The 18287-nt window shown below is 54.8% G+C and overlaps 1 protein-coding gene across 2 annotated transcripts in view; it reads right to left on the minus strand.

Moving 5' to 3' along the window:
• The window catches only part of RRM1 (ribonucleotide reductase catalytic subunit M1), a 20891-nt gene that overhangs the window by 1217 nt on the left and 1387 nt on the right, over nucleotides 1–18287 (minus strand). The window contains exons 1-17 of one of the 2 annotated variants that reach the window (XM_027701850.1): nucleotides 16653–16787; nucleotides 15871–16048; nucleotides 15534–15634; nucleotides 15101–15160; nucleotides 14574–14613; nucleotides 9861–10023; nucleotides 8951–9092; nucleotides 8252–8335; nucleotides 7813–7974; nucleotides 7240–7319; nucleotides 6596–6797; nucleotides 4871–5020; nucleotides 3727–3948; nucleotides 2802–2878; nucleotides 1758–1893; nucleotides 619–714; nucleotides 223–411 (exon numbers count right to left, since the gene is read on the minus strand). In XM_027701850.1, coding sequence (XP_027557651.1) covers nucleotides 223–411; nucleotides 619–714; nucleotides 1758–1893; nucleotides 2802–2878; nucleotides 3727–3948; nucleotides 4871–5020; nucleotides 6596–6797; nucleotides 7240–7319; nucleotides 7813–7974; nucleotides 8252–8335; nucleotides 8951–9092; nucleotides 9861–10023; nucleotides 14574–14613; nucleotides 15101–15160; nucleotides 15534–15634; nucleotides 15871–16036 — 2070 coding nt within the window. In that variant the 5' untranslated portion in view covers nucleotides 16037–16048; nucleotides 16653–16787. Of the gene's footprint in view, nucleotides 1–222; nucleotides 412–618; nucleotides 715–1757; nucleotides 1894–2801; nucleotides 2879–3726; nucleotides 3949–4870; nucleotides 5021–6595; nucleotides 6798–7239; nucleotides 7320–7812; nucleotides 7975–8251; nucleotides 8336–8950; nucleotides 9093–9860; nucleotides 10024–14573; nucleotides 14614–15100; nucleotides 15161–15533; nucleotides 15635–15870; nucleotides 16049–16652; nucleotides 16788–18287 lie in introns of those variants that run through there. The other variant, XM_027701849.1, reaches the window with a different exon arrangement.

Raw genomic sequence — 18287 nt, forward strand, 5'->3', positions numbered from 1 at the left:
CCCCATTCCCAGTCCCTAAGCCCCCATTCCCAGTCCCTAAGTCCCCACTCCCAGTCCCTGCCCCCCATTCCCAGCCCCTGACCCCCACTCCCAGTCTCTGACCCCACTCCCAGTCCCTGACCCCCATTCCCAGTCCCTGACCCCCATTCCCAGTCCCTGCCCCCATTCCCTTTCCCTAAGCCCCCATTCCCAGCCCCTGGCCCCGTTCCCTCCCTCCTGTACCTGTTTCCAGCCGTAGAAGTGCATGCTGGTGAGCTTCCCGTAGTTGGGCTCTGCGATGTGGATGTTGAGGGACTGGCTCTGGTCGATGAAGGCCCCTCTGTCCGCAGCCATCTTCAGGATGGTTTTCTGGGAGATCTCCCACACCGTCTTGTAGAGCTGCTTCAGGTCGTCCGGGATCTCAGGGATGTTCTGAAAGGAACAGGAAGGGTTTTCCAGAGGGGTTCAACCACCAACGGCCCCGGTGTTGGATGGGATGATCCTGGTGGGTCCAACTCGGATATTCCAGAATCCTACGGCGCTCCCTGCTATGGGATCACCTCTGTATAACCTTTGTAAGAGGGGCTCCAGACCGAGCAGAGCCTGCCAGGCAGGGATCCCTGCCCTGCTCCCTCCTACCTGGATGGAGCCGTTGTGGGCAATGATTTGGTTTTTCATCTCCTCGTTCCACAGGCCCCTCTCCGTCAGGTCCTTCAGCAAGTGGGGATTCACCACCTGGGAGGGGCAAAGAAGGTTCTGAAATGGTTCAACAAGACCCTGCACAGCCCTGACAGAGTCTCACTCCTGGGTCAGCACTGAGGGACCATTTCCACCCCTGGAAGAGTCCAAGGCCAGGTTGGATGGGGCTTGGAGCAACCTGGGCTGGTGGAAGGTGTCCCTGCCCACAGCAGAGGGTTGGAATTACAGGATCTTTGAGGACCCTCCCAGCCCAAACCATTCTGGGATTCTGCTGGCCATGCCAAATGAGAAGGGGGTGTATGGAACATGCATGGGGAATGCCAGAAGATGGGACAGGGAGACATCTTGCTCTTCCAGGACCACTGGCCACAGCCTGAGTCACTGAACAATCACCAAGACAGCTCAGGAGGGGGAAGGACAGAAGCAGTGCAGGCTGAACAGTTGGGAAGAAAGCACAGCCAAGTTCTCCCTGCTGGGACAGGGTCCCCATCCCACAGCCCTCCCCTGCCCTACACAGGGAGGCAGGTTCCTAAACCCACTGCTCTGGCCTCACCACTCGTGTGTGGTGGGATCCTGCAGCCAGGAGGGATGGAGAACACCCCAAAACAGCTCTGAGGAGACCCCTCCGAGGGGATGGACACACCTCCCACCCAGGCAGAGACTCCCCTTGTCTCCAGAGAGGTCTTTGCTGTCTCCAGCCTCCAGAACTCAGGTGTTCCACACCCTTTCCTGACAGGCCCCTCTGCATCCGTGGAGCTCTTCCACAGCCCCTCATTCCTCAGGACCATGGTCTCAGCTGCTCTTCCCACAGCACCCACGTCCTTCCCATCAGGTCACTCGTCCCTCCTTCGGCAGTCACTCCTGCAGGCCACCCTGAGGCCCCACAAAGGCCTTTCCCAGTCAAAACCAGCACTTCTTTATCATTTCCCACATTCCAGGATGGCTCGTGGAACACACAGAGCTCCACGTTCCCTCGGTGCTTGGACACAAACATCCAACTGATCTGAGCCACCCCCTTGTCTTTGCTCTCAGGGATGCCAGACAAGGGCACAGCCCTTGCCCCCAGAGCCTGAGCTCACCTGGAACTCCCCCGAGAGGACCCTGCGGGTGTAGATGTTGCTGGTGTAGGGCTCGATGGACTCGTTGTTGCCCAGGATCTGGGCAGTGGAGGCAGTGGGCATGGGGGACAGGAGGAGGCTGTTCCTCACACCGTACCTGGGGACAGCAGGCACAGTCACACAGCTGCAGCCAAGGGAGACAGGACAGCAAAGAGCCAAGGACAGAACAGGGACCTGGAAATCTGGGGGAACCTGCAAACCCTCCCACTGGGAAAAGGGAAGGGCCACCAAACTGGCATTGTGGGTACAGGGGGAGCAGAACTAAAGGCTTTGCTGTTTCCATCTAAATCAGAGGCTTCCCCAAATGATTTGGTCACAACACAGGCTGCACAGAGCACAGTCTGTCAGGCCCTGCACAACCCCAGAGTGCCCAGGCAGAACCAAACCAGCAGCCCACGGAGAGCCCGAGACCTCCCCACACCCAGGACAGGAGACAGAGCCACCACATTGAAAAATTAGAGCAAAAAAACCTGAATTAATTCATTCCAGGCACTTCACGCCTCAACAGTTCCTGCCTCCAGGATGTTCAAGGCTCAGCTCTTCCCTGGCAGCAGGCAAAGAGTCCCCAAGCCTGGCTGACAGTGCCTCACTCATCACTACAGGTGTTTAATGGGAATATAAATCCTTCTGCTGATGCATCCAAGATGAAATGAGAGCTCAGCCAAAGCAGGGTGGTGAGGGTGAGCTCCTCTGCCTTGGAGGAATAAAAGTGCAAGGAATCCACCCAAAAACCAGTCTGAAGAAAGATCTGCTGGGGTGGAGGGGAACACAGGGGGCTGTTTTTACACTTGGACCCTGCTTTTAGTTTTCAGCAGACAGAACATACCAAATTAATGTCCCAGGCCAGGTTGGATGGGGCTTGGAGCAACCTGGGCTGGTGGAAGGTGTCCCTGCCCATGGCAGGGGGTGGCACTGGATGGGCTTTAAGGTCCCTCCCAACCCAAACCAGACTGGAATTCCATGAAGGTACTTCACACCTCCTCCAAACTGTGCAGGGCTACTCACTTGGCAATCTTCTCCTTCAGAGCCTTCCAGTCCCACAGGTCAGAGGGGGTGACGTTCCACATGTCATATTGGAGGATCTGAAGAACACAGTTCAGTCCCAATTAGAGAGGGCATTCTTTTCTCCACATTTCATAATTCCCATTGGAAACAGACCTGTTATTCCCATGAACTCTTCTCCACAATTCAGCCTTAGGGAAGCCCCTGTATGGTGACCTTACACTCTGTGTTCTGACTGTGCTCCAGGACACTGGCCGAGTCTTGCTTTTCTTTTCAAACCATAGAATCATGGAATATCCTGAGCCAGGAGGGACCCCCAAAGGCTCACCCAGTCCAAGCCCTGGCCCTGCACAGACACTCCAACACTCCCCCCTGTCCCTCAGAGTGTTGTCCAAACCCTCCTGGAGCTCTGGCAGCCTTGGGGCCGTGCCCACTGCCCTGGGGAGCCTGGTCAGTGCCCACCACCCTCTGGGGGAGGAACCTTTCCCTGAGATCCACCCTGAGCCTGCCCTGTCCCAGCTCCAGCCCTTCCCTGGGTCCTGTCCCTGCTCCCAGAGGTCGGAGCTGCCCCTCGGGAGGAGCTGCAGCCCCCGCTGAGCTCTGCCCTGGGGCTCCTCTGCTCCAGCTGCACCAGCCAAGTGCCCTCAGCTGCTCCTCGATGGCCCCTCCAGACCCTTCCCCATTCCCCTGTCCCTCCTTTGGGTGCTCTCTAACAGTTTCAGATCTTTCTTGTATCGTGGTGCCCTAAACACCCCCAGCACTGAGGTGAGTGCAGAGCAGAGTGGGACAATCCCCCTGGGACATGGATGTCCCTCCTGGCTGCCAGGGCACACCGTGACTCAGATCCAACCTGCCACTGCCTGGTTCCTTCCTGCCTGTGCCCCAGCCCAGTGGGATGAGCATTCCCAGGTTTTTCCCTGGCACTCACCCCCTTGCTGACCGGGGAGCCCTGGTAGGTGTCGTAGGGGCCCTGCTCCCGGGCCAGCTCACAGCTGGCCTCCAGGGCCCCGTAGTAGATGGTCTCGAAGATGTGCTGGTTCAGGCGCTGGGCCTCGGGGCTCTCGAAGGGGAACCTCATGAGGATGAAGGCGTCGGCCAGGCCCTGCACCCCGATGCCGATGGGCCGGTGCCGCCGGTTGGAGCGCTCGGCCTGCGGGGACAGAGGGGACAGGGGTCACCTCGGGGACAGCAAGGACAGTGGTCACCTCGGGGACAGCGGGGACAGTGGTCACCTCAGGGACAGAGGTCACCTCGGGCACCAACCCACCCCTCAGGCCTGCCCAGGGCCCCGCTGTGGCTGTTTGCTGGGGCAGGAACTGGAGGCCCAGACTGAGTGTGTTAGAACTGATCACAGGCTGCAATTGTTTAGGGAAGCCAGGGTTTAGAAGTGAACACTCAGCCCGTGCCTGGAAACAGGTCCATTTAATAGAGCAGAATCACAGAATCACAGAGGTTGGAAAAGTCCTCAGAGACCATCAAGTCCAACTGTTCCCCCACCACGGCCAAGGCCACCACTGACCCCTGTCCCCAAGTGCCACATCCACGGGGCTCTTAAATCCCTCCAGGGATGTGACTCCACATCCCCAGGGCTGGACAGCCCCTTCCAGGAAGGAATTATTCCTGATGTCCAACCTGAACCTCCCCTGGCACAGTTGGAGGCCGTTTCCTCTCCTCCTGTCCCTTGTTCCCTGGGAGAAGAGCCCAATCCCCACCTGGCTCCACCCTCCTCTCAGAGAGTTGTAAAACCAACAGGACTGAGTTACACCTTCTTGGGATCTTCCCAGGATCCCTCTCTCTGCTGCACTTCCCACTCTGTTCCTAGGGCTGTTCTGTGCTTTATGGAAATCCCCACATACGAAACAATTCCTAGAACCACCTTGAGGGGAGGCTTTTCCTACAACTGCTTCCCTACGGAACAGCTCAGGGCTGAAGCTCCAGCTGCACTGACAGGGCCCACCTGGGAACAGGTTTATGAAGTCCCTCAGTGAGTCCTGGTGTCCCAGCCCGCTCTGGGATTGCTCCAGCCTGGGCTCTGGCAGGATTTGGCCCCCCCAGCCCAGCCCAGCCCTCACCTCTGGCACGGGGTAGTAGTTGATGTCGATGATCTTGTTGAGGTTGCGGACGATGACCTTGGTGACCTCTGCCAGCTTCTTGAAGTCGTAGGTGTGCTCGGGGGTCACGTACATGTTGAGGGCGATGGAGGCCAGGTTACACACGGCCACCTGTGGGGACAGCATGGGCATGGGGCATGGTAGCCACACCTTGGGCCAGAGGCACACAGCTCAGCCCCACAGCAGGCCCGGGATCCCAACGGCACGGGAACAACAGCCAGGGAACCCACAGCGCTGGGAAAAGGCACCCCTGGCTCCTGTGGTGCCTCAGGAGATGGGAGAAAGGCAATGGTGGCTCAAAAAGGTTGAGGAGAAAGTGGCATGACCTGAAAAATTCCGGCCTGGTCAGTCCTACTGCCTGCAAGGCATCCTTGCACAGAGTGCCAGAAGGGTTTGGGTTGGGAGGGACCTCAAAGCTCCTCTTGTTCCAAACCTCTGCCATGGGCAGGGATTTAAACACCAGATCTCCTCGTGTTGTTTCAGGCCCACAAATGTCACAGCTGCTGCTTTCTGAGACGTTCAGAGCAGGATCAGAGAGGAGCTGGGGGTGTGTGGGGTTGGATTATCACACAAACCTCAGCACTGCCCCTGAGCCCCAATGGGACTTGTGGAATCATGGAATGGTTTGGGTTGGAAAGGACCTCAAAGCCCATCCAGTGCCACCCCTGCCATGGGCAGGGACACCTTCCACCAGCCCAGGTTGCTCCAAGCCCCGTCCAACCTGGCCTTGGACACTTCCAGGGATCCAGGGGCAGCCACAGCTTCTCTGGGCACCCTGGGCCAGGGCCTCCCCACCCTCCCAGCCAGGAATTCCTTCCCAATATCCCATCTAATGCTGCCCTCTGGCAATGGGAAGCCATTCCCCCTTGTCCCAGGTCCCTCCAGGCCCTTGTCCCAAGTCCCTCTCCAGCTCTCCTGGAGCCCCTTTAGGCACTGGAAGAGGCTTTAAGGTCCACATAAACTAAGCCCAACTATTTCTTGTGTTCCCAGAGCAGCAGCTGATCCCAATGAGATCCAGATACACCAGAGGATTTTTTTGGGTCATTTTTTTAGCACCAGCTTTGCCTTCAGCCCTGGGAGAACTGCAGGAAGTCAGTAAAGGTTTCCTGTGCAGTGCAGGCAGCAGAGCTGGCTCCATCTCTGCCAGACCACTCAGGATTTGATGAATATTCCGAAGCACGTGAATTAAAGAACCACCAGCAGCACAGGCAGCACAAACTGATCCTTTCAGTCCCAGCAGCCTCAGAGCTTGGCTGCTCTGGATCTCCCTGCCCTGTATCAGCACTGACCAATCTCTGTGTCCTCCTTCACCTTTGTCAGCTGTGCTGCAGCCCAGCCACAGCACATCCATGGAGCTCTGAGACCAGAGGAGCACACAGGGAACTCAGGGAATTGCTGCTGGGGGTAAGAGAGGCAGGGTTTTCCTAAAGCAGGAGCTGAAGAGCTGCTCACAGCAGCTCCCAGCCAGGCAAAGAGCCCCCTCAGCTCTCGGAGGTTCCCTTCCATGGCCGTCTTGCGTTATCCCAAACCCTCCACAGCAGTGGGAAAGCAGGGGAACCCACACAGGCAGTGGGAGAGCTGAGTACTCGAGTTAGAAGCTTCTCAGCTGCCCGTTCCCTTGCCCAGGGCACAGTTGGACACCGTTCCCCAGGGCTGCCACAGGAGCAGTCCCCGCTCCCCACCCACCTCCTCGTTGCTGGTGTATTCCACGATCTCGGTGCACAGGTTGCTGCACTTGATGGTGCCCAGGTTCTGCTGGTTGCTCTTCCTGTTGCAGGAGTCCTTGTAGAGCATGTAGGGGGTGCCAGTCTCCGTCTGGGACTCGATGATGGCGTACCAGAGCTGCTGGGCCTTCACCACCCTGCGCACGCGGCCCTGCCGCTCGTAGCTGCAACGGGCACACGGTGCCATCAGCCCCAGGCTCCCACGGGCAGGGACAGAGCCCTGCCCCACACAGCAGGTCCTCAGGGAGCCAGGAGCCCCCTCACTGCTGAGCTCTGAGCTCTGAACGAGCACAGCAGGGCAGCAACACTGCCCTCGTTTAAGGGAAGCAAATCTTTCGCTACAACATCCACACAGCAAGTTCCGAGCAAAGCCACGGAGAGCTCTAGGTGGGGATCACTGCAGGATGTCCCTCTCACCAGCTGAAGTGACCACTCACACACAGCCCTACCTTGAACAGGTCGCAGTGTGAAGGACACATCCCCCTTCTTCACCCTTTTATCAGCATGATAATGAACCCCCTGCCCACAAGGCTGTGCCGTGCCCCAGATCCCACGGGCAGCTCTGGGAGAGGTGACACAACTTACAGGGCTGTTCACTCTTCTTACCTCTCATACAGTTTCTCAAATTCCTCTCCCCACACGTCATCCAGGCCAGGACACTCATTTGGGCACATCAAGGACCAGTCCTGTAAGAAGGAAAAGTATTCAGAGGAAATCTTTATGCGCCCTGTTAATTAAAGCTGCAGTTGCCCCATCCCTGGAAGTGTCCAAGGCCAGGCTGGACGGGGCTTGGAGCAACCTGGGCTGGTGGAAGGTGTCCCTGCCCATGGCAGGGGTGAGACTGGGTGAGTTTTAAGGTCCCTCCCAACCCAAACCAGTCTGGGATTCTGTGTGAGATACAAGTAGATACAGAACAATTTACTGAGGAAGTGCTGATGCTTTAAGGAAACTCCACAGTCAAAATTTAGTCCAACAGTCTGAGTACGTACGTCAGGGGCTGAAAGATGAAGCCCTGAAGTGAAGTATCCCACTGGAGCTGTCCAGCTCCATCCTCTACCTGCACAGCCAAGTTCTCAAATAAGGGGCAGCAGCTCTCTCAGGAAATCCCTGAGCTCCCCCCAGGGCTGCTCCCCTGTCCCTCCATCAGCAGACCTGCTCTGTGCCAGTCAGGCTCCTCACCTGGTTGGTTTCCACCCGTTTCATGAAGAGATCAGGGATCCAGAGGGCAAAGAAAAGATCTCTGGCTCTCTGCTCTTCTTTCCCAGTGTTCTTCTTCAGGTCCAGAAACTCAAAGATGTCCAGGTGCCACGGCTCCAGGTAGATGGCAAAAGCCCCAGGTCTCTGGTACATGGAACACAGCCAAGATCAGAACAAACTGTCCCAGGAGAGAAAACCTCCTGCTCTGCTCCCGAGTGCACACAACACCCCGAGCTGTCTGGGAACTGAGGGGGAACACCAGAGTGAAAACACAAGGGGGGAAATGCCCTTTTTTAATTGTGTGTCACCCACAACCACTCCATCAGCTCCCTGACGTTACTGGGACAACCCTTCCCAGGTGTGGAGCCTCTCCCTGTGAGCCCAGGTTCCCTCTGGACCCCAACTAAAGCAGGGCCAGTACCTTGTTTCCCCCCTGGTCCACGTAACGGGCGGTGTTGTTGTAGACCCTCAGCATCGGAACGAGCCCGTTGGAGTTTCCATTTGTCTGCAGAGGAAAAACATCAGTGCTGAAAAGAAACTCCCTGGAGAGACAGGGAGTTCCTTCCAGCAGCCTGGAAAGCTCTGGCACTGAGAGCCAAGAACTGACCACCCCCAATTATTTGCAGTCCCTTCACCAAATCTTTTTTTTTAATATATATAAGCTACTGGTCCCAGAGTTAATAAAATGTCTCTCCTAACTTCTTTCCTCTATTATGTCACTTAAAGGCTTGCAGGGGTTACAACAAGTGTGACAAAAATACCCAAACACACATCCACAGATGTTCTGGGGCAGTCAGAGATGCAGAAAGGCAAAGGGCCAATGCACCAGGGAATATTCCTAGGCTGCTAATGTGTAAGTAAGTTGGAATTGTCTGCTCAAACAGTGGAATAAGATCCTCTTTTTGGAAGGACTTCTATTAGGGAGCCAAAACACCGAGGGAAACCAAAACACCGAGGGAAACCAACCTTCCTGCCTCAGGGCAAGGGAAGGACCACTGAGTGAGACTCACTGCTGGGCTGAACTGAGTCAGCAGAAGCAGCACTGATTTGGCAACCAAGAAAAAGCCGTTTCCTGAGAGCAAAGCCATCCCACCCCTGTGGCAGGCCCCTGCAGCCTCACCCCAGCTATGTAGCTGCCCGTGGCCCGGATGCAGCTGACGGCCAGGCCGATGCCCCCAGCAGACTTGGAGATGAGGGCACACTGCTTCAGGGTGTCGTAGATGCCCTCGATGCTGTCGTCCTTCATGCACAGCAGGAAGCAGCTGGTGGGAACAAAGGGCTTCAGTGCACAAAGGGGGACAGGGAAAGCCACAAGAGTTTCACCAGGCTGCAAAAAACCAGGGTGGACACGGGACCTTTAACGTGCTCCTCCAGGGAAACCCACGGGGGTGAAGGTGGAGCAAAGGACGGTCTCAGAAAACAGCATGAGTTGTAACTGCTGATATCTCTGTTATCAAACATTTTTAATCACAGAGTCATGGAATATCCTGAGCTGGAGGGACCCCCAAGGATCACACAGTCCAAGCCCTGGCCCTGCCCAGGACACCCCAACACTCCCCCCTGTCCCTCAGAGTGTTGTCCAAACCCTCCTGGAGCTCTGGCAGCCTTGGGGCCGTGCCCACTGCCCTGGGGAGCCTGGTCAGTGCCCACCACCCTCTGGGGGAAGAACCTTGTCCTAATGCATTGATATAAAGCACTGTAAAATATAAACCTGTATATTATATCTGTATACTAAAATCCTATTAGTTATGCTTGATGCCTCTGGCATGTTGTAGGAAACAACTACCAGGACTCATTTCATAGCTTGCAGCAGACCATGCACATCAGGAGCTTCTCAATACAACAGAGACACGCAAGGATTTCCCAAAGTTCACAGAAACCTGTGTATTTTTACCCAGAGACGGGTTAACTTTGACAGCAGCTGCTCAACACTCCACCAAACACTCAGAGACACGCAGCTGATGATTTCAGGGGCTGCAAAAGCACTTCCCTGCCCTCTGCCCCTCCCTGTGTGCCAGCTGTGGGGGTACCTGGAGAGCTGGGGGCGGTTGGTGCCGGCGTTGAAGAGCGTGGGGGAGGCGTGTGTGAACCAGCGCTCCGACAGCAGGTTGTAGGTCTCGATGGCAGCGTCGATGTCGTCCTTGTGGATGCCCACGGACACCCTCATCAGCATGTGCTGAGGGCGCTCAGCCACTGTGGGGACACACAACAGGCTGGGCTGGGCTGGGAGGGACACCACAGACCATCTCCTTCTACCCCCTGCCATGGGCAGGGACACCTTCCACCAGCCCAGGTTACTCCAAGTTTATCCAGCCTGGCCTGGGACACTCCCAGGGATCCAGGGGCAGCCACAGCTTCTCTGGGAAACCTGTGCCAGGGTGTTATGACCCCCCCCAGAAGGGCATTAACCCAGGTTGTTATTAATAGATCCCTTGGGGTGGATTAGAGTGAAACAACACTGAATGGTGTTTGTAAATATATATATATATATGTAGAGATTATTTTAGAACGGTTTGGTTGCAAAGGAAAACAGGTATGGAGCTGGCAGGGGAAAGGTTTTCAGGAGAGTTGCTTGAGGACGGAAAAAAACAGTGTTGGCTCAAGGGAACTTTGCTGCCTTGGAAGCCCAGCCTGGGAAAAGGTTCTTTCCTGGGAATAGCTTTACATGTCTCTCTCTCCCTGCCTGCCAAGGAGGCTGACTCCCTGGGACAAAAGAGAAGGTTTTCATAGACATGTCTGGGGCCACTGCTGGGATCAGAGAGACCATGAAACGCAGGGGAGAACAGCACCTTGATGTCATGTGCATGAGAAAGAGGATGATAGAAAAAGCACCAGAGAAAACAGGAGAGAACAGGCTCTCCCTTTGTCATCAGATGGCCCAGCGAGGAGTGCTGGGTCTCCTGGGCCCCCGTGGCCACTCTCCTGGTGACAATGGCCCCTGGAAGCTTGGCTGGAGATGGGGTCTGTGCCATGGAGTCAGTTGAGTGTGAGCTGCCCTGGAGGGCAGCAGGTCGGTCTGCAGTGGAGCTGTTGGTCACCACACCACGGCTGGAGCTCCTCACCCAGCCCCTGCCCGGCTGCACTGCCCCTCACTCCGGCCAGAGGCACCGGGGGGTCAGTGAGCACAAAGTCCTGCCTGGGAGGAGTGGCCACAGATGTCCAGCCTCTCCTGTCAGGACCTGCCTCGTGGAGATGGACTGCCATAGTATTCTTCGGTGGCAGGTATGTGATAATCTAGTTTTCTCTTATTCTCCTCTCTTCTTTAATCTTTTTCCTCATCCTAATCTTTTTTCTCTCTTCTTCTTTACTCCTTTTTCTTCTCTTAGTCTCTTTATCTCTCTCTTTCGGTCTCTTTTCTTGCTTTATATTCTGGGCAGCTCAAAGCCCGTGGGTTGGACTCTGCTCAGTGGCGTGTGTTGGTTTGTGCTGGGTCAGCACTTTGTGGAATGCTCTACCTTGGGTGAATTTTTGGAGTCTGGAATGTATTTTTAAAAGCCACACACCCGGGTGAGCGCGCGGCTCTGGACCAGGGGTCTGACATGTTGAAGTCGTGAGAGACTGGATGATTTTATTATTGGGTGGAACCAACCAACTCCATGAGTGGGAGTGCCCAGGTGGGAGGTCCCACCCCTCACTCTGGCCCTAAGTCCCACCCTGGAGGTGTGGCCACAGCACCCCCAGCACATAAATACAGGAGCGCGGGGTTCCTCTCTCCATTCCCTCTCCGGAGCCCATCGCTGCCACATGGAGCCAGCCTTCCAGAGCATTCTTTGCTGGTGAGTCGTGTGGGGTTGGGGTTTGCTGGGTGCTTTAGTGGAACGATTCTCCTCAGTTGGACGTTACCCCCACCAACCTTTGGCCAAGACGCCAAAACTTCTCCCTAAGTTCTGGGAAACCGTGTTGGTACTTTCTCTTTACATAACTCCAAGGTACTAAATACTCTCAGTAAAGCCCAAGGCTTTGGGATCGGGGTGTTAAGAGAAGTTATGTGGGAATTCTGTGGGAATTCTGAGTACGTGGGAGTTTTCCCGCTCCGGCTGCCGAGATCCCGCCTCGTGTCTCTGATCGGCGCGCGCGCGGTTCCCGCCAGATTCCATGTCCTTCCTGGTGCCACGTTAGCGCCAAAGGGAGCCTGGGCACGGCTCCAGGGGTGACTGAGCCGCCCTGCCCTGGGGCGGTGCCCTGCTGGCTGGGGCAGAGGACAAGGACTTTCCCCTCACATCTCTGTTCCTTTTCCTGTGTGCTTTGCCAAGTGCCCCCGCGCGTTATTACGCCCTGTATATTTCCATTCCCGGCGGGAATGCTTCCTTGAGAGAGGAGGGGGAATGGCAGGGGCAAAGGGCATCATCAGAAGAGTTGTTTGAGGAGAGGAGAGAAAAAATAGCCTTCACTCAGGGAAATTTGCTGCCCTGGAAGCCCAGCCTGGGAGAAGGTTCTTCTCCACGAACGGTTTCTGTGTGTCTCTGAAGTGAGAGAACCTGTAGGGTGAGAGACCAGTTTAAGGCCATGGTGAGCGTCCTGATGAGTTGTGGGAAACACCTCAGCACCTGGAGAGGGCATTCCCAGGAACTCACTGTCAGATGATCGTGGGTTACACAAAAAAGGGACAAAGAGACCCCGATGGCTTCCCGAAAGTCCTTGATAAAATGGGGAGACTTCCCAGCAAGAGACTGATAGGAATCACGAAAATAACACTTCAGGAAATGTGTAAGGACAAGCAAGAGGAGGAAAGGACAAAAGCAGAAAGATACACAGGCAGTACCCGCTGGATCCAGCCAGGAGATGGGGTGGTTGCAGCTTCAGTGCCTGCTGGTTGAAATGGTGGTTGTGGTCCTGTCACAGCAATGGTCTTGATCCATGGGGGGAGTCCAGCAAACTCAGAGCTTCCATGAGTTATATCCACCCAGGTTCAGGTGGAAATGCTTGGTACCTCCCCTGGGGTGGCGAGTTTTACAGTGGGTGATGTCATACTGGGTCAGGGACATGTCAGGAGCCTTTGACTGGGTCTGAAGGTGCTCCTCAGAGGGGTTCTCACAGCTGAGTCACCAGGACCATCCCACCTCCTAGGATTTACCTCTTCCCAGCCTCTTCCCTCACCTTGAAATCCAGTTTGTAGCTTCAGGTGTGCACGGCCTTTTGCACTGGAAGAGCTGGACAACAGCACCCTCATCTTATCTCAAGGTCCTTTCCCAACCCCAGTTAGGAGGCACATTCAGTGAGGGGTGGCCTGGGTAGATGAGCAGCTGTTTCTTTGCAGTTTGCTGCAGTGGACGAGCTTTTTGGTGATGTTAACAATGTTTAAGCCATTAACCATTTCAGTCTCTGACACGGGGCCTCTGGCAGGATCCAGTTATTAAAAGATGCCTCTGTTTAAATTAAAGTGCAAATGAGACCCCAAAGTCAATAGTGCAGTTTTATTTAGCTGTAAATATGAGAGAGAGAGAGAGAGAGAGAGAAGGTCTTCTCGGTGCTGAGGGTCCTGAAGTCATGCTCCTGGGGCACCACTTATGCAGTCCAAGTCCTGGATATTCACAGGGAGCCTCAGGTGTTCCCACAACTTGGGCTGGCACGGGTGACAGCAGTTGTTTTCCTTCCCCACAGCTTGCACGGTGGAATTTTGTTGGTGTCCTGATTTCAAACCTTCGCCTTCGTTTAGGTCTGTAATTAACACCTTCCTTTCTCACAGTTTTCCACAGTGGGAATTTTAATTTGAGCAGGTTACCCACGTTTGTCTTAGCAGGCCTGGTTCCTGTTGTTGCCAGTCTGTGTTTATCACAAATTCCTGTGGTGGTGGCTTATCCTATGGGAATTTCCTTCTCTGACAGTCTTTTGAGGCAATTCATTGCATTCTTTAAGCCCTGCCAGCATCACCACCTTCATAGGGAAGGATTCCTCCCAATATCCCATCTAACCCTGCCCTCAGGCAGTGGGAAGCCATTCCCCCTTGTCCTGTCACTCCAGGCCCTTGGAAATAGTCTATTGATGATCTCAGAGGTCCTTTCCAACCCAGCTGATTCTGTGATTCTCTGATCCTGGTGCCTCCTCTGGACTCTTTCCAGCAGCTCCACATCCTTCCCATGCTGGGGACCCTGGAGCTGGAGGCAGCTCTGCAGGTGGGTCTCACCTGAGGGGGCAGAGGGGCAGGATCCCCCCTCCCAGGCCGTGGGATCAGCCCAGCACACTGGAATTCTGGGCTCCCAGCACACATGGCTGGGTCCTGTCCAGCCTCTCCCGCCCCAATTGCACCCAGGAAGCCAGGGAGGAGGAAGGCTCAGGGTGACAGTCACTGTCAGCACAGCCACACCCAGAGCATGGCAACCAGCCACAGACAACGGCGGCCAGGCTTCTCATGGAATCACAGGGGAAATTCCAGCTGGGAGGAACTTGAGATCTGCAGCCCAACTCCTGGCCAAAGAAGAGCCAGCTAAGAGCACCAGGCCTGTTTATTCAGGACTTCACCCAGTCAGGCTTTGAAAAACCCAAGAACAGCCTGCTCCAATGCTCAGCTGCTCTCACAGAGGAGGAGAAAACCTCACTCGGATTAACAATTACAATCCAATCAAACATCCAATCCAGAATCCAATTATCTTTCATCTCTATGATATTACAGTTAACTTCTGACCCTTCTGGTGTCCCAGGATTTCCAAGCCAAAGGCCTGCAATAACCACCCCTGACAGCACATAATTTAATTAAATTGACTCAGATGGATGAAGAAGTGCTTAGCATGAGGAACAGCTCTTACCTTTGGAGTTGATTTTCAGCAAGTAGGAGCGTTCCAGAGTCTTTAAAAAGAGAGGATGGATTTTAGCAGGCAGGCAGATTTGAATATTTAAATAAACTCCTGTTAAATCCCAGCTCCAGCAACTCCACACTCCTCATCCCAGGCCTCTCTAGCCCCACACTCTGCCCCTCCTTCTCCTTAATGTGTGGGACAACACACTGAGAGCAACTGCTCCACAAAACAACAGGGAAAGCCAAAAGCCCTGGTCTGGTTTATTAAGGATCAGATTGTTTCCCTGAGGAATGGCATCCAACAACCTTCAGTGTGATGTGCTGTGAAACAGAGCCCCACAGCTACAAGCCCTTCCAGCAGCAAGGAAAACCCCACAATTTATCCCACTGGGAGCTGCTTTTGTCCAGGTTTTCACTCTTTGTCCTTCATAACCCCAGTGATGTCCCACCTCCTCCAGTGCTCCCCTTGCCCCAACCCAGACAAATCCACGAGCATTCCCATGCTTCCCAGCAGAGTCTGGGTAATGTGCTCCTTACCTTAAAGCCAAAGTAGTTGTAGGAGAAGTCTCTGTCATAGATGATGGCGGAGTTGAGGCGCTGCCAGGGAACAACAGACAAAAGTGACCTTCACAACCAGCCCCTGGGGCCTCAATGCTATCCCAAAACCTGAACCCAAACCTCTGGCCCCTCTGTGCTGCCTCACTTTGCTCTAGCAGAGGGTACTTTAATCACTTGTGCTGATCGTGGCACTGGGAACACCCAAGGAAATAGATTCTACTACAGAAACATCCTTATGGGAAGGAAACTCCTCCATCCCTTCTTTTAAACCCTCCAGTCATTCCCTGCACTGGTTTCTGCATGGCTTTTTTGCCCCAGAACAAACATTGCTTGCTTAAAAAATTAAAATAAATTATCTGACGTATTTCATTGAATTCTGAAAACTTATAAGTGGAGAAAAACAACTGCTTACATCTTTGTTGGCCAGAACTATGTCCAGAGTTTCTTTGGAGATCATTGGGGAGTGCTTCCCGTTGTGAGGGTTGATGTAGTTGTAGAGATCCTCCATCACATCTGCAAAGAAAAGGCAAGTGAAAAGGACATCCCCAGGCCTGCACCTGCATCACCTGGCACTGGGATTAGGGAAGGAAGAGGCAGGAATGCCCATCCTCTGAAACAGCTCCCTCCAGCCCCACAAACACAGAGCTGTTCCCCTGAACAGTGCGCTCGTCTTAAGTTCTGTTTCCATCCCCCAGAGCTCCCAGTCCCCTCTGTCACTCCCCCCCCGAGCAGCTGGATGTTTGACCCACCACTGAAGACCTTCTTGGTCTCCTTGTGCAGGTTGGAGACGGCGATGCGGGCGGCCAGGATGGCGTAGTCGGGGTGCTTGGTGGTCAGCGTGGCCGCCGTCTCGGCCGCCAGCGTGTCCAGCTCCACCGTGGTGACACCACTGTACAGCCCCTGGATCACCTTCATGGTGATCTGAGCCTGCAAGAGCAACAGTTCCACGGGTCAGGAACCCCACACACACCCCCTGACTGCTCAAACCCATGGATGGTGGGCCCCACGACTGGCAGCAGCGCCCGTCCTGCCTGGAGAGCAAAGTAAAACACCAAACAGGCTGGGAGGGCTGGGGGTGTCCCCCTGGAGAGGGGAAGGCTCCAGGCAGCCTGATTGTGGCCTTCCAGGACCTGAAGGGAGCTGACAGGCAAGGTGGAGAGAGACTATTTACTGCAGGCACAGGACAAGGAATGGCTTCCCACTGCCAGAGGGCAGGGATAGATGGGAGATTGGGAAGGAATTCCTGGCTGAGAGGGTGGGGAGCCCCTGGCCCAGGTTGCCCAGAGAAGCTGTGGCTGCCCCTGGATCCCTGGAAGTGTCCAAGGCCAGGCTGGACGGGGCTTGGAGCAACCTGGGCTGGTGGAAGGTGTCCCTGCCCATGGCAGGGGGTGGCACTGGATGAGCTCTAAGGTCCCTTCCAACCCAAAGCAGCCTGGGATCCTGTGTAAGGATGGTTTGCAGGCAATAGGGTTGACCAGGCCAGGATTGTCCTGGTCACAGCAGTTTCTACCGAAGCTTTTTGCACTGTTACCTTTTGCACAACTCGTGACAATTACAAGCTCAGGGGGATGTTAGTGCCAGAGGCTGGGAGGGTTAGTACTGGCTTGGGAAGCGCCTGGCACGAGCAGATCCAAGTCCCAGCAGACTCACTCTCAAAGGAGAAATTCATCTTCACATATGACTGCAGAATAAATAAGAATTTGGGGTATTAGGAGTCAGGTGGACTTGGAATCTCACTCCTGCCCTCAGCACAGACCCTGAGATGAGCTCAGCTGGTCAGAGCATGGCCAATAACACAAGGTTGTGGCTTTGATCCCTGCATGGGCCACTCACTCAATAGCTGGACTCAACCTTATGGGTCCCTTCCAACTCAGAATATTCTGTGAAATCTACTCCCAGGTCACGGAGGGCAAGTCAGGACCCTTCCTGCTCCAGTGACAAGGCACCAGTGTCCTCCCCCTGCTCTCCATCCCAAAGACTTCTGGGGGCAGAACCAATGGCAACCCTCGGACAGCTGCAATTTCAGACAGGAAAACGGCTCGTGAGAACTTGGGAGATGGGAAGAGCCTCAACTGGCAACTCCAGATGGCCAGACTGGGTCTGAGATCTGCACAGAAATCTCACAGACATCAGTGGACCCACTGGGAAATCCTTCTGTGCACAGCCTTTGGAAGGAGAAGCTTCCAACCTGCACCCTGGATCCTGCACAGCTTGGAGAATGAAGCAGGGATGTTGCAGTGACAGGGGTTCTGTTCTGTGTCTGATCAGGACAGGATCCAGAGCTACTGCCATGTGGCATCCCAGCTTTGCAGGGTGACACTGAGAGCAACCCCACAAATCCGAAATATCGGAATTGAAGCAACAAAGCTCTTTTTTTTTTAAGCACAAGAAGCTGCTGTATCTTGTGGGCTGCTGGAGAAGAGGAGGCTCAGAGGAGACCTCCTCACTCTCTCCAACTCCCTGACAGGAGGGGGGAGCCAGGGGGTTGGTCTCTTCTCCCAGGCAATGATCAGGAAGACAAGAGGGCTCAGTCTTAAGCTGTGCCAGGGGAGGTTTAGGTTGGATATTAGAAAGAATTTCTTTCCAGAGAGAGTGCTCAGCCACTGGAATGGGCTGCCCAGGGACGGGGTGGAGTCTCCATCCCTGGAGGTGGTTTAAGGGCAGACTGGATGTGGCATCAGTGCCATGGGCTGGGAACCACGGTGGGGTTGGATCAAGGGTTGGACTTGATGATCTCAGAGGTCCTTCCCAACCCGGCTGATTCTGTGATTCTATGATTCTGTGATGTTCATGAACAAGGTTTATGGTGATCTACAACAGCAAAAGGGATTTTTCCCCTCCACAGATTTTTCCCCTCTTGGGAAGCAAAAATCCTCAGATCACAAACAACCAAAAAAAAAACCATTATGGATGTGTTTGCTGAGAGTTCATGGAACCACAGAACACCCTGAGTGGGAAGGGACCCCCAAGGATCACTGAATCCAACTCCTGGCCTGGCACAGGACACTCCAAAAGTTCTGGTGCAGCTTTTCCCAGGAGAAACGGGGGTCAGGGCAGCTCCAAGCCAGGATGAGGAGCTGGGAACAGGGCAGAGTGGGATTCATTGGGTGAGGGGCAGGGAACAGGGCAGTGTGATTCATTGGATGAGGGGCAGGGAACAGGGCAG

The sequence above is a fragment of the Neopelma chrysocephalum genome, unplaced genomic scaffold (assembly GCF_003984885.1).
Source record: "Neopelma chrysocephalum unplaced genomic scaffold, ASM398488v2 Primary Assembly neopelma1_170, whole genome shotgun sequence".
Lineage (NCBI taxonomy): Eukaryota > Metazoa > Chordata > Aves > Passeriformes > Pipridae > Neopelma > Neopelma chrysocephalum.